Genomic DNA, 10851 nt, shown 5'->3' with positions numbered 1-10851 from the left:
AAATCCCTATCTGCTCCTCAGACCCCTTCCCTTTCGCTAAGGTTGCCGGTGGGACAAATCGTGAGGGACGGGGAGGTGGGCTTGTTCGCTGGGGACCTCCGCCAAGTCTGGGTAACCCCACTGCTTGGTCGCTGCCAGCCAGCAGGGCAGGCAGGGGCAGTGGGCCAGAGCGGGGAGGCTGGCCCCGGCCCGCCACGCCGCGTCCCCACGCCCGCAGCCACGCGGAGCCGCGTTCCCGCCCAGCCTCGCTCAGCGCGGGGGCGGCCACGGCCATGGCCACAGGACCGCTGGGCGCGCTGGGCGCTGGGGCTGCCTGGAGTCTCAGCGGCTCGGATGTGGGGGCGGGGCCCATAAGCCCCGCCCCAGCCTAAGCCCCACCGGGAAGCCCCGCCCCGGCGCCAAGAGCGTTTCATCAAGTCCCGCCCCCTGCGCTAAGCCTCACCCAGCCAGCCACCTGGCCGGGCCCAAGGAGTGGGCGAGGGTCCCCCTCCAGGGCCTCTTGGTGGAGCAGGAGAGATGACAGAAGGATATAGACTGTCATAAAGACTCAGAGTGATCTTATAGCTAAGGATGCGGGCAATAAAAAGTGAAAAGCGATCGTCTGTGAGGTCTCTGCAGAGCTCCCGCCTTCCCCTTACCCGCCGCTCCTCCCCGCCCCTCTCCCCGCACCCTTGTTCCAGGTGGGCCAGGCTGACCCAGGGGAAAGAGAAACTCCTTCTAGATGGGTTTTGCTTTGCTTCCTGCCTGCGTGGTTACCTGCGGCTCCGGCTTTTCTTCCTAAACCGGAGCATTTCTTTATTACTGTGGTTGTTAATAACCGCTTTATTTATTCTCCCGGTGATATTCCGGGGAAATTCACATACCAGGCATTGCACCCATTGAAAGTGTACCCTTCCTCGGTGTTTTACTGTATTCGCAGAGTCCCGTGACCCTCACCACTATCTAATTTCAGAACAAAATGAAATCCATACACTCCTTTTCACACTCACACCGCCACCCCCCACCCTTCCCTCCTCCCAGCCCATAGCAACAACTCATTCTACTTTCTGTTTCTGTGGATTTGCCTGTTCTCCAAAACAGGGAATTTCTGTGACATAAGTCATCCTAGTGCGTAAAAGGAGAGAAAAATCTGGTGAAGTCAGGGCCCCACCGAAACAGGTGGCTTGGGAGTGGGGAGCAGAGGTGAGGGCTTTCCCCCTGCTCTAGGCAGCCTGAGTCCTGTCCATAAGACGCCAGTGTCCACCTAGAGGTACATCAGGAAAGGGACTGGGAAGAGGAAGTCCCCTTCAGGGAGAAAGCAGGGGTGCTGGCTGAGAGGCCTGGGCTGGTGTGGGGGTGAAGTTGAGCCTTCAAAGGGGGCTGACTGAGGTCAGGGCTGGGTCTGTCCACCTGCATCCGTCTACTGCTCATCACCAAGGTTGCCAAACCCCTGCCTGTCCCACGTCCAAGTAGTTAGTTGAAGGGATCATTGTTTCCTACTTAGGGTCCTTTTGTCCCTTGCCCCCAACTTCCTCCAGGTGCACCCTAACATCAGAGAGAGGAGCTAGAAAGAAATGAGGCGAAGAGAGGAGGGCTGGGCAGAGAGAGAAGCTGGGAGTTGGGGTGGGAGGAGGCTGGCAAGGAAGAGGGAAGGCAGGAGTGGTAGGGAGGGGCTCCATCTATAAAGGGCGAAGCTCACTGACCTGGTGGGCAGGAGAGCTTGGGGACGGCCCAGCAGGCACCGGCTCCAGGGACCTAGTGTGCTCTGGTGAGTCCCTCCCTGCAACGGCTGATACTGGCAGCAGGTCCTCCAACACAAATTGTCCCCATCCTGTGCCACCTGCCTCCCTCACAGAGGGCCCTGGCTTGGGATGGGGTGCTCCCAGTGCCTGCTGCTGTCCATTTTAGGTCCTCATCACCCCCACCCCACTTCCTAGTTAATCCTCAAGGCGCCGAAGAAGGAGGTGCAGCCTGCACTATGAACCCGTGGCTCCTGGTCTGCTTGGTGGCCTGCTTCATGGGTGCCTGGGCCCCGGCTGTCCATGCTCAAGGTACTGTCTTGGACCACACTATCCCTGCTCCCCTGAAGCCCTCCCTCCCCATCCTCCCTGTGCCCTCCCCCCAACATAGGTTCCTCCTCCAGGAGCCTCCCCTGATCTCACCTCCATTGAATTACTTCTCTGACAGACAGCTCTCCTCCACCAGGTGTGCAAAAACTCTTGGGGTTTGTGCAGCTCCTTGGCAGTGCAGCTTTCTCTGCCCCTCCTTCCAGAGCCCCTTGGTACCCCCTCCCTAGTTCATGGGGCTATGGGGAGCAGAGGGTGGCTCCCAGCGGTAGCATGGCCGCTTACCACCAGGGACACAACGCAGTGACCTGAGCCCGCAGAGCCCGGGCCAAGGTTTGAGATCCGAGCCCCAGGAACCAAAAAGAGTGGGTCTTCGTTTTGGCTTCCCCTACTCAGGCTCCCTGTGCCATCTGCCTGAGAGTCGCTACTCAGCCTTTATGAGCCCGTTTCCTCCTCTGCAAAATGAGGCTCTAAATTCTGGCTGCAGAGATGGGACATGAGGACATGATGAGCTGATGCCTGCAAAACTCTTGGCCTGGTGCCCGGCAGCAACAGCGATAATCATTACTGTTATTGGTGGGGAATTCCTTCCCCTCTCTCCCTAGATTAGGTACTTGAGGATATTGGTTCTGGACATGCAGTGTCCCCCAGGAGCCCTGCCACCGTGTGCTGCATTGCTGTGGGCCTGAGGGAGCTAGCTGAGCCCCAGCAGCCGGCCAGGCTGGGCCCCTGGTCCAGTGGAAGCCCGACAGCCCCACCCACCTGCCCCACCTGCCCCTCAGCTGGGTCTGAGAGGCCCTAGCCCAGCCCCCCAGCAGAACTTAGCCTTTGCCCAGGAGGGGGTTGGGCTTCATTTCCCATTGTCCTGCTATTGGAGGCCCATTTCAGGTGCCAGGCCCAGCCTGGGCCCTTTGATCTCCGGGGCAGGGTGTCCCCAGCTCCAGGAACTGCCTACCTGGCACTGCAGCACAGGGTCTCTCTGACTCCACTGCCCTTTGCCCTTGGGGTCAAGGTTAAGGGATGGAGAGAGCCTTCCGGTCTCCCTGGTGCTGCCCCCTTCCAGGACTCAGCTGTGGCCCTCCAGGGCTCCACAGAGGGACAGATCCCAGATGACTTTAAAGGCCCAGCACCATCTCCACATTAATTCATCCTCTACTCATTGCACCTGCGTCCTCGCGGACCCTTCTGGCACCAGTACCTCCTCCTCTGAGCAACCCCCAATCCTCACCCCCAGCCTCACTCCTCCCCTCACAGCATGGGGACAGAGGGGAAAAGGCAACCAAGACAGCCCTAGGTGGGAAAGTGCCATCCTGGAGTGGGAGCTGGGATATCCGACGCAGAGGAGGGGCGGGGCTGGGAGTGGTGGCCCCCGGCCCCTCAGGGCACTGCACCCTCCTTGCCCTCGGCCCCCCGAGCAGGAGTGGAAATGCCCTTGGTCCCCCATTTATTTCGCGGTCCCAGCCCCTTCCCAGCTCCAGTTCCTGCCAGCTGCCCCTTACAAGGACCAAAGCTGAGCTGAGCAGCTTCCTTACTGCCTGGACCTCCACGGGGCCCGGATGGGGTGTGGTGAGTGTGCGGAGCCCACGTCTGTGGCTGTCAGTGCAAAGCGCACACGGACACATAGAGACGCGAGCCTGTGGGCGGCCATGTGCTTGCAGGTTCCTTTGAGGACTGCTGCCTGGCCTATCACAGCCTCGCCAGGCCATCCTTGCTCCGACGCGCGCACAGTTACCAGCGCCAGGACGTGAGTGGGAGCTGCAACCTGCCGGCTGTGATGTGAGTGGGACTGTGGGGGCTGTGGCAGGGCTCCCACACATGTGTCTCCCCACTGACACCCTCACCTGGGCACCCCTACCCTCCACAGATTCTTCTTCCCTCAGAAAGACAGGATGGTTTGTGGGAGGCCGGGGGCCAGGTGGGTGCAGATTGGGATGAAGATTCTGGATGCTCGGAGTAAGACCCACTTCAAGCACCACCATGGCACCTGGAGAAACTTCCAAGGTGAGTGAGATCCCAGTCCAGCATCCAAGGGGCCCACCCTCCCTGCTGCAGGCTCCTGAGCATCTCAACCCCTAAAGAGGGGGTGACAGCCCAGCATCTGACAGCTCCCCACACCCCAAGGAGAGCCAGTGGCTGGTGAGTGGGAGGCAGAGTGAATGTGCAACTCAAGACACTTCCAATTGCTAGAGATGGAAAATTCAAGCAAATGGGAGACTCATCAGCTTAAATAACCAGCCAAGCTGCAGCTTCAGGTTTGGCTGGATCCAGGTGCTCCAAAGGTATAGGTAGAGCTCTTATCTATTTCTCGCTCCTTCTCTCTAACAGGCCCTCACTCTGGGGTGAGGAAGTTGAGCTCTGGAAACGCCAAGCTACCATTGTCAAAGTTTAGTGGTCCCACCAGAAGCAGCAAGAGGAAAGCCTCCCTCCTGACAACAGCTAATACAGGTCAGGACTCTTGATCATGTGACCAGCCTCCACTCATCACTGCTGCTGAGGAATGAGGGTTCCTCATCAGCCCATACTGGATCAGGGGACTCACCGCCAGGACTGCAGAGGGCTGGCTCTGTGGCCAGTTCCACAGCTTCGCATGGGAGGGTCCTGGGGAGCTGTTCCCCACCCTGCTCCTGCCCAGTGGGCTTCGGCAAGTGCTGAAGCGAAATGCCAGGCATGCGGACCAAGAGCCGCAGGGCCCCCAACTCCATGCCAGTCTCCTTCACCTTCACCTCCACCTCCCTCTCCAACCCCTCCTGCAGGACGGTGAGCCCAGACTTCTCCAGGATCAGCTAGTGCAAGACCAGCTGGACCTTTCTCTGCCACAGTTGTCACCACATGGCCCCAGAGCTGTCCCAGCCCCTCTGTCCTTCAGGACAAATCTTAATTCCCATGCCTGAGGCTGCGTTGGTTCCCTCCCCATCACCTCTGCCATCTCCTGCTCCTCAGGGGGCTGGAACCAGGGAGCCAATCTTATTTCAAGGCCTGAGCCTGCTCTGGGCACTAGAGTCAGCCCTGCCTGGGACAGTGGTTCTTGTAAAGAACCCTCACGATTCGCCTGCTTGCAGCCTCCTGCCACCCACCCTGGGCCACACCTGCCTGTGTCCCTCTGGCTCCTTGCAAAGCTTCAGGCCACCCAAGGATGCCTCTCCCAGGATACGCTTGTCTGTAACTTTTAAATAAACCTTTAGTGGCATGCCACTCCTGTCTCCATCACATTTCATTGCAGGGTGCAAGTCCCCAGCCCGTGTTAAATTCCACGTGGTCCCCTCCCACCCCAGGATCTGTGCTCTCAGCCGGCAGAGCAGACGGCTCCTGAGGGGCTAAGTGCCAGGCCAGCCCCATGCTTCCCAGTGGCCACCTTGAGGAAACAGTTCACTTGTTCCTCTTTTTTCATCTATAAAAAGGGAGTCACAGTGCTTTCTTTGCCCAGATCCCTGGGCTGTGGTGAGACAGGCTAATGGACAGAGATGCTCTCTGAAAGCTCTGAAGGGAGCCCAGAGGCTCCTGATATGTCAGGTGGGCTGGAACCGGGCCAAGAACAGAGTCCTGGAACTCTGCGGGAGGAGGCAGGGCCACACGCTGGGGTCTGGGTCACTTACCCAGACTCAAACCCCCAGCTGTGCTGTCCTCGGACAGTCTGTTTCCACTACAACAGAGCATGTTCCAGATGAAAACCAAGTGGACCATCTCTAGAGGACAGGAGGTGGTGTGGGGCCAGGGTGCAGACTTAAGGCCCTTGGGTCACATCCAGGCCCCACTACACTATGTGGGTGACCCGGGCAGATTCCATAAACTCTCTAAACTTCGCTTTCCCTACCATCAAATGGGGAACCTGATGACACTGCCTGCTGCATACCAGTTTGTGGGAACTAAATACGATACCATCTGCGACACACAGGGCACACAAGCACAAGCTACGTGTGACCACAGTGAGTATCCTGTCCCCGAGCGTGGCCATCAAATTCAGTAGCTCCAGCCCAAACTGGAGCCAGGCAGGATGGACGCAGGCATGGCTGCCCAACTTTGAACCTGGCTCTGCTCCCTGGAACCTGGAGTCACCTTGGCCACGTTGCTGAACCTCTCTGAGCCTCAGTTTTCCTATCCATAAAATGGGGATGAGAATAACAGCACCTCTTTCATGGGGCTGTAGTGACAACCAAATGGGTCGCTAACTGAAAAATCCTTAGGACGGTGCCTGGTCCGTAGTATGTTGTCAGGAACGCAAGCCATTCTCATCAGCATTGGTAAACCCACAAGGGCCCCGGTGGTTGCCACCTGCAGCCTGGTTTTGTGCCCAACTCACAGGTCTGAAGTTGGCAGAACCCACCTGCATACCTGGGATGGTGTTCCCCACCCCCAGGTGCAGGATGGTCTTGACCTGTCTCTCACCTGCACACTTTCTCCTCAGAATCTGAGTGGAAGCCCATCCTTCCCAAAGCTTCTGCCCTCCTCGGGCCTCCTGCTTCCCTCTGCATGAACCTTGCCTGGCCCTGCCAAGGGCATCGTCTGCTTACTGCCAGAAATTGCCCAGGGGGCAGACTTAACCCAAAATAACTTTATTGTCGTTTCTGCTTCTGATATAAAAGCATCCTCAGAACCCTGGCCCAGCTTCCCGTGGGGACAAACACAGCTGCATGTCATCACCTCTGGCTGGGGCCCCGCGGGCCCCTCTGCTGGGAGGGACAAGCCCTATGCCCACCCCAGCCACCCGTTCCCATGTCCCGCCGACCCTCTGGGGGTGAGGCCCCTGTGCAGTGCAGAAGTTTAAGCCTGAGATTGACCAGATACAGTGAAACATGGGGCCCTCCTTGACCCTGGTTGTTGGAAATGGAGGGGTGACATGGATGTCTCCAGCAAAGGCTGAGTGTTGGGGTCCCGCGGATAGAAGCTGAAGCTTGCTTGAGGTCACAGCATAGCATTTCACTCTTCCTGAGTTTCTGGGTCCCGCCTGGTTAGCCACTGCCACCAAGGATCGAACCCTCTCAGCTCCAGGATCTCCCACCTCTGGAGAGGACAAGGGCGTGGGGGCCCCGGGGTGACCTAGGATCTCCCAGGGGTGAGTAGCAAACAGAGTGACATCAGAATTTTCCCAAAACCCCATGGAAGGAGGCAGGAGCTGGGCGATGCCCAGATGATGAGTCTGGAGAGTGGGCAGCAAGAGGGACCTGGGGCCAGCTGGCAAGGTGTGGGCACCTCCGGACTACAGCAGCTGCACCTGCACCTTCAGACGCAAGGCCTGGTCCCCGGGCTGCCCCTCCGGCCGGGTGCCCCAGGGTTCGGCCACGCTCACCACCTCCAGCTGGTAGGTTCCAGGCCCCGGCCTCCGACGCCCCAGCTGCAGGGAGCTGAGGCCTCGGAGGTGATACATGCGGAAGAAACCTTGCTCGTTGCCACGGGCGATGACATAGCGGACTCGGCCCCCCAGACTCTCCAGTGCCGGCCTCAGCTCCAGGATGTGCCCTGCTGGGCCCAGGCGCGAGAGGTCCAGGCCCAAGGTCAGTGGAGCCTCTGAGTCAAGGCTGGCCAGGCTCACCTGGGGAAAAAGACCAGGTGGATGATGGTCAGAGGCCAAGAGAATCAGAATGAGGTGGGTGGGGAGCCAAGAGGAGATTTTAGCCAACTCTAAAGTGGAGGAAAACATGGAGCATTCTCTGTCCTGACCCCTGTCCAGCCCTCCACGCACAAGGCCAACAGTCAGCTCGGACTATAAACAGAGGATGGAACAGGCGCCGGCTCTCAGGAGGAACGAAAGCGCGGCAGGTAGGTGGCCACTTTTTCTAGACCTCTTGTTTCAACTCGAAGGGACTTAGATCCCTGCCAGCCTGGGCAGAGGGAAGGAAGGATTTCCCCTCAAGACCCCAGACTGGGAGTTGATCAGATGGCATCGGGCTCCAGAGCCCTAAGATCACTCAAAGGTGGTCTAGGGTGGCTTGAGTTATGACCAAGGGCCTTGCAGCAGGAGCCAGCCCAGAATACAGTCAGGGGAACACAGACCCGGCAGGGCCGGATAGAGGAGCTGCCTAGTAGCTCTCCAGTTCCCGGAGGCACTTCCTGCATGAGAGAGCCCAGATGACAAACCCCTCTTTATCTGAGCTCCTCTGAGTGCATTCCTGGTTCTGGCAGCTGGACAGGGCCCTGAATAAGCCAGCAAGCCTCAATGGCAGGCTGACTCAGGCTGGGTGATGGATTCAATCCCACAGGATGCTATCTGTGTTTTCTTCTCCTTTGCTCTGGGCAGAGCTGTTTGTCCTGCCTAATTTACATGCTGAAGAGGGTGTTCTGCTGTTTCATGAAAGTGAGAGCTATTCTTGTTTCCCAGCTCCTCAATTCTGGAGGTTTCAGCCCTTCAGAGGGAATGTTGCTCTGAAACATGCTCTTACTGACCCCTGCTGGCACTCAGTGGCTATTGCAGGCAAAGCCACAGGACCCAGCCCTCTGCCTAGATCTGCTTGTGTTCATCTTAGGAGCCCTCCATTCCACTTCACTCACTCTTACAAAAACCAACGGCTGTGCCAGCCAGGAGGTGACGGATGACAAGTTCCAGGATGCAGGTAGGGTTGGGAGCTCCATGGGGGCATCACACCCAGAGTCTGTGTGGGAAGTGCTTGACTTGTCACCAGGAGTAAGGTGGGGTGCTTGGGGGCCTGTGTCCCCTAGAGAGGCCCCAAGGAGAAGACGTGGGCTGGCATGACATAGGGGACATGCTGTGACATGGAGTCCGGTGCCCCCACCCTCCACCCATTCCCCACCTGCCCCTGCCACTAACTGCTCCCCATGTCCAGTGCATCCCTTGTGGCACCTGATGGTCCCTGTGGGTGCTGCGCCGTGGCCGGTCACGAGGGGGCTGGCTGTTGATCTTGCATTCATAGCAGGCTTCGGGTGAGAGCAGCTTCTCCTCATCTGGTGTGTCCTGGGGTCCTGGGCTGAAGCCCAGGCCAGAGACACAGTGCCTGGGCCAGGATAGGGGGTGGGCAAGTCTTCAGGGGGCAGGCTGGTGGAACCTCCCCAGCCATCCGTCCACCCCCACACTCCATTTTGAGCCACACTGCCGGAGGTGGGGCAAATGTGAGTGTACAAATGTGCCCATGTGGCTTTTCATGCACCTACATGTGTATATGCAAGGGATGTGTGCATCCCTTGGCTTCCCTGGGTGTAGGTGAAAACATGCACACACCCAAATGTACCTCAGGGTGTGTGCATGGTGAGCCTGTGTGCACCCTGGATGCTGGCATGCGCTTGCACACAGGTGTGCGCTGGCATATATGAATGCATGAGGGTGCCCGGGCATGCTGGCATTGGTGTGAGCCGTGCACGCACTTGCGTGCGTTACAGGGCAGTGGGTACCGAGCATTGTGCCTGGGAAGGCACACAGGACAATGACAGCACGGTGGGTGTGAGCTTGTGCGTGCACACGTACAGGTGCCAGAGGGCCCCTGCGCCCATTTCTCCGTGCACCTGTATGTACACGTGTGCGTGCATGGGCTGGTGCATGCACACGCGTGTGTGCACACTGCCAGGGTTTGGCAGTCTGTGTCCACCTCGCTCAAGCCCCTCACCCTTGCCCGGCCCGGAAGTAGCCTCGGGGGCAGCCGCACAGGAAGCCACCGGGGGTGTTGGCGCAACTGTAGCTACAAGGGCTGCTGTGCGCCACACACTCGTCCACGTCCTTGCAGCCCCCAAGGGCCTGGTCGAAGTTGAAGCCCGAGGGGCAGACACAGCGGAAGCCGCCCAGCGTGTTGTGGCAGGAGGCACTGCCGCAAGCTGCTGGCGACAGGACACATTCGTTCTGGTCTGTAGAGGGTGGAAGGGGAGAGAGAAAAGGCATGGGGGTGGGGGGGCAGCCTTCCACCCGCAACGCTCCCATCCCCACGAGGCAACTCTGGCTCCTCCTTCAGAGCCTAGGGTCAAAGTCAAAACCTCCTTCAAGCTCCGTGGGGGCCCTCCGATGAGGTCTGCCACCTCCTTATACACTCCTTCATGCCCATCCCCAACCCTGTGGTTCTTCAAAGCATTTCTCAAAAGTTCCCAGGAATCCTAAATTGTGGGACAGTCTGGAATAAGGTTCCTCCCCCGCGGCACTGTTGTCATTTGGGGTCATATCATTCTCAGGCATAGGGGGCCGCCCTGTGCCCATAGGATGCTGAGCAGTATCCCGGGTGTCCACTCACTAGATGCCAGTAGCACCTGGTGCCTGGTTGTGACAACCATAAATGTCTCAAAGACACTTCAAAACGGTCCCCAGTTGAGAACCACTCTCCTAATTAATGTGTATCCCTGCCACGAGACTGGACAACTGGATGGCAGGGACAGAGTCCGACCTTGGCTCATTTCTGTATCCACAGGGCCTGGTACAAGGTCCTGGGCAAATCACCGCCGAAGAAATGAATAAGGATGCAGAACAGGAGACATACTGAGATGGTCAGTGAGGTCCCCAGGGAGGTGGGGGGAAATGGAGAAGTTAGCTGAACCCACCAGGAGGGGCAGGCAGAGCAGCTGGGGAGAAGGCAGTGCCGGAGGCAGTGGGAAGGTGGGGAAAGCCGAGTAACAGAGGCCGTGGGAGGAGAGAGAGTCCAGGAGGAGCAGGAGGTGGTACCCAGAGCAGATGAGGTGAAAGGCAAAGGCTGAGGAGAGGTGATGGAGAGGTCGTGGGAGAGCAGGTCCTTATAAGGGTAGAGAGTAAAGGCCAGACTGTAGGGGAGGAAAAAAAGAGAAGTGGTGAGGACGAGGCTGACATTAGGAGGCCCTGGAGCAGCAAGGAGAGGTGTGAACTGGGGAAGGTGGAAGGCTAGTCCCCTAAACTGAGGGCCCCTGC

At 58.5% G+C, this 10851-nt stretch overlaps 2 protein-coding genes and 1 long non-coding RNA gene across 4 annotated transcripts in view; 2 read left to right on the top strand and 1 right to left on the bottom strand.

The window, feature by feature from the left end:
- The first annotated feature begins 1701 nt into the window (after positions 1-1701).
- Positions 1702-5227, top strand: CCL25 (C-C motif chemokine ligand 25). 2 transcript variants are annotated; one of them, XM_006190516.3, is made up of 6 exons: positions 1702-1747; positions 1917-2030; positions 3704-3821; positions 3910-4046; positions 4371-4490; positions 4799-5227. In XM_006190516.3, exons 2-6 carry the CDS (start codon positions 1958-1960, stop codon positions 4804-4806), a joined length of 456 nt encoding a protein of 151 aa, XP_006190578.1. In that variant the 5' UTR covers positions 1702-1747; positions 1917-1957; the 3' UTR covers positions 4807-5227. The 2 variants fall into 2 exon arrangements, with proteins under 2 accessions (XP_006190578.1, XP_032322215.1); XM_032466324.1 differs by having other exon boundaries at positions 4371-5227.
- Positions 5228-6592: 1365 nt separating this feature from the next.
- FBN3 (fibrillin 3) overlaps positions 6593-10851 on the bottom strand; it is a 53856-nt gene continuing 49597 nt past the window's right edge. Inside the window, exons 63-65 of the mRNA XM_032466227.1 lie at positions 9596-9830; positions 8839-8989; positions 6593-7572 (exon numbers count right to left, since the gene is read on the bottom strand). Of these exons, the coding sequence (XP_032322118.1) occupies positions 7240-7572; positions 8839-8989; positions 9596-9830 (719 nt within the window). The 3' untranslated portion in view covers positions 6593-7239. The remainder of the gene's footprint in view (positions 7573-8838; positions 8990-9595; positions 9831-10851) is intronic.
- On the top strand, positions 7627-10458 carry LOC116659111. The gene is made up of 3 exons (XR_004314419.1): positions 7627-7799; positions 8504-8590; positions 10382-10458. It is a non-coding gene; the product is annotated as an uncharacterized LOC116659111 (long non-coding RNA).

Source organism: Camelus ferus, chromosome 22 (genome assembly GCF_009834535.1).
Source record: "Camelus ferus isolate YT-003-E chromosome 22, BCGSAC_Cfer_1.0, whole genome shotgun sequence".
Lineage (NCBI taxonomy): Eukaryota > Metazoa > Chordata > Mammalia > Artiodactyla > Camelidae > Camelus > Camelus ferus.
This window is presented reverse-complemented; position numbering and strand designations above follow the sequence as displayed.

Bases quoted from the DNA above. Each gene is read 5' to 3' on its own strand.
- CCL25 (XM_032466324.1), top strand. From the start codon at position 1,958: ATGAACCCGTGGCTCCTGGTCTGCTTGGTGGCCTGCTTCATGGGTGCC. The intron at 2,031-3,703 runs GTACTGTCTTGG...ATGTGCTTGCAG, and splicing joins CCCGGCTGTCCATGCTCAAG to GTTCCTTTGAGGACTGCTGC. The intron at 3,822-3,909 runs GTGAGTGGGACT...TACCCTCCACAG, and splicing joins TGCAACCTGCCGGCTGTGAT to ATTCTTCTTCCCTCAGAAAG.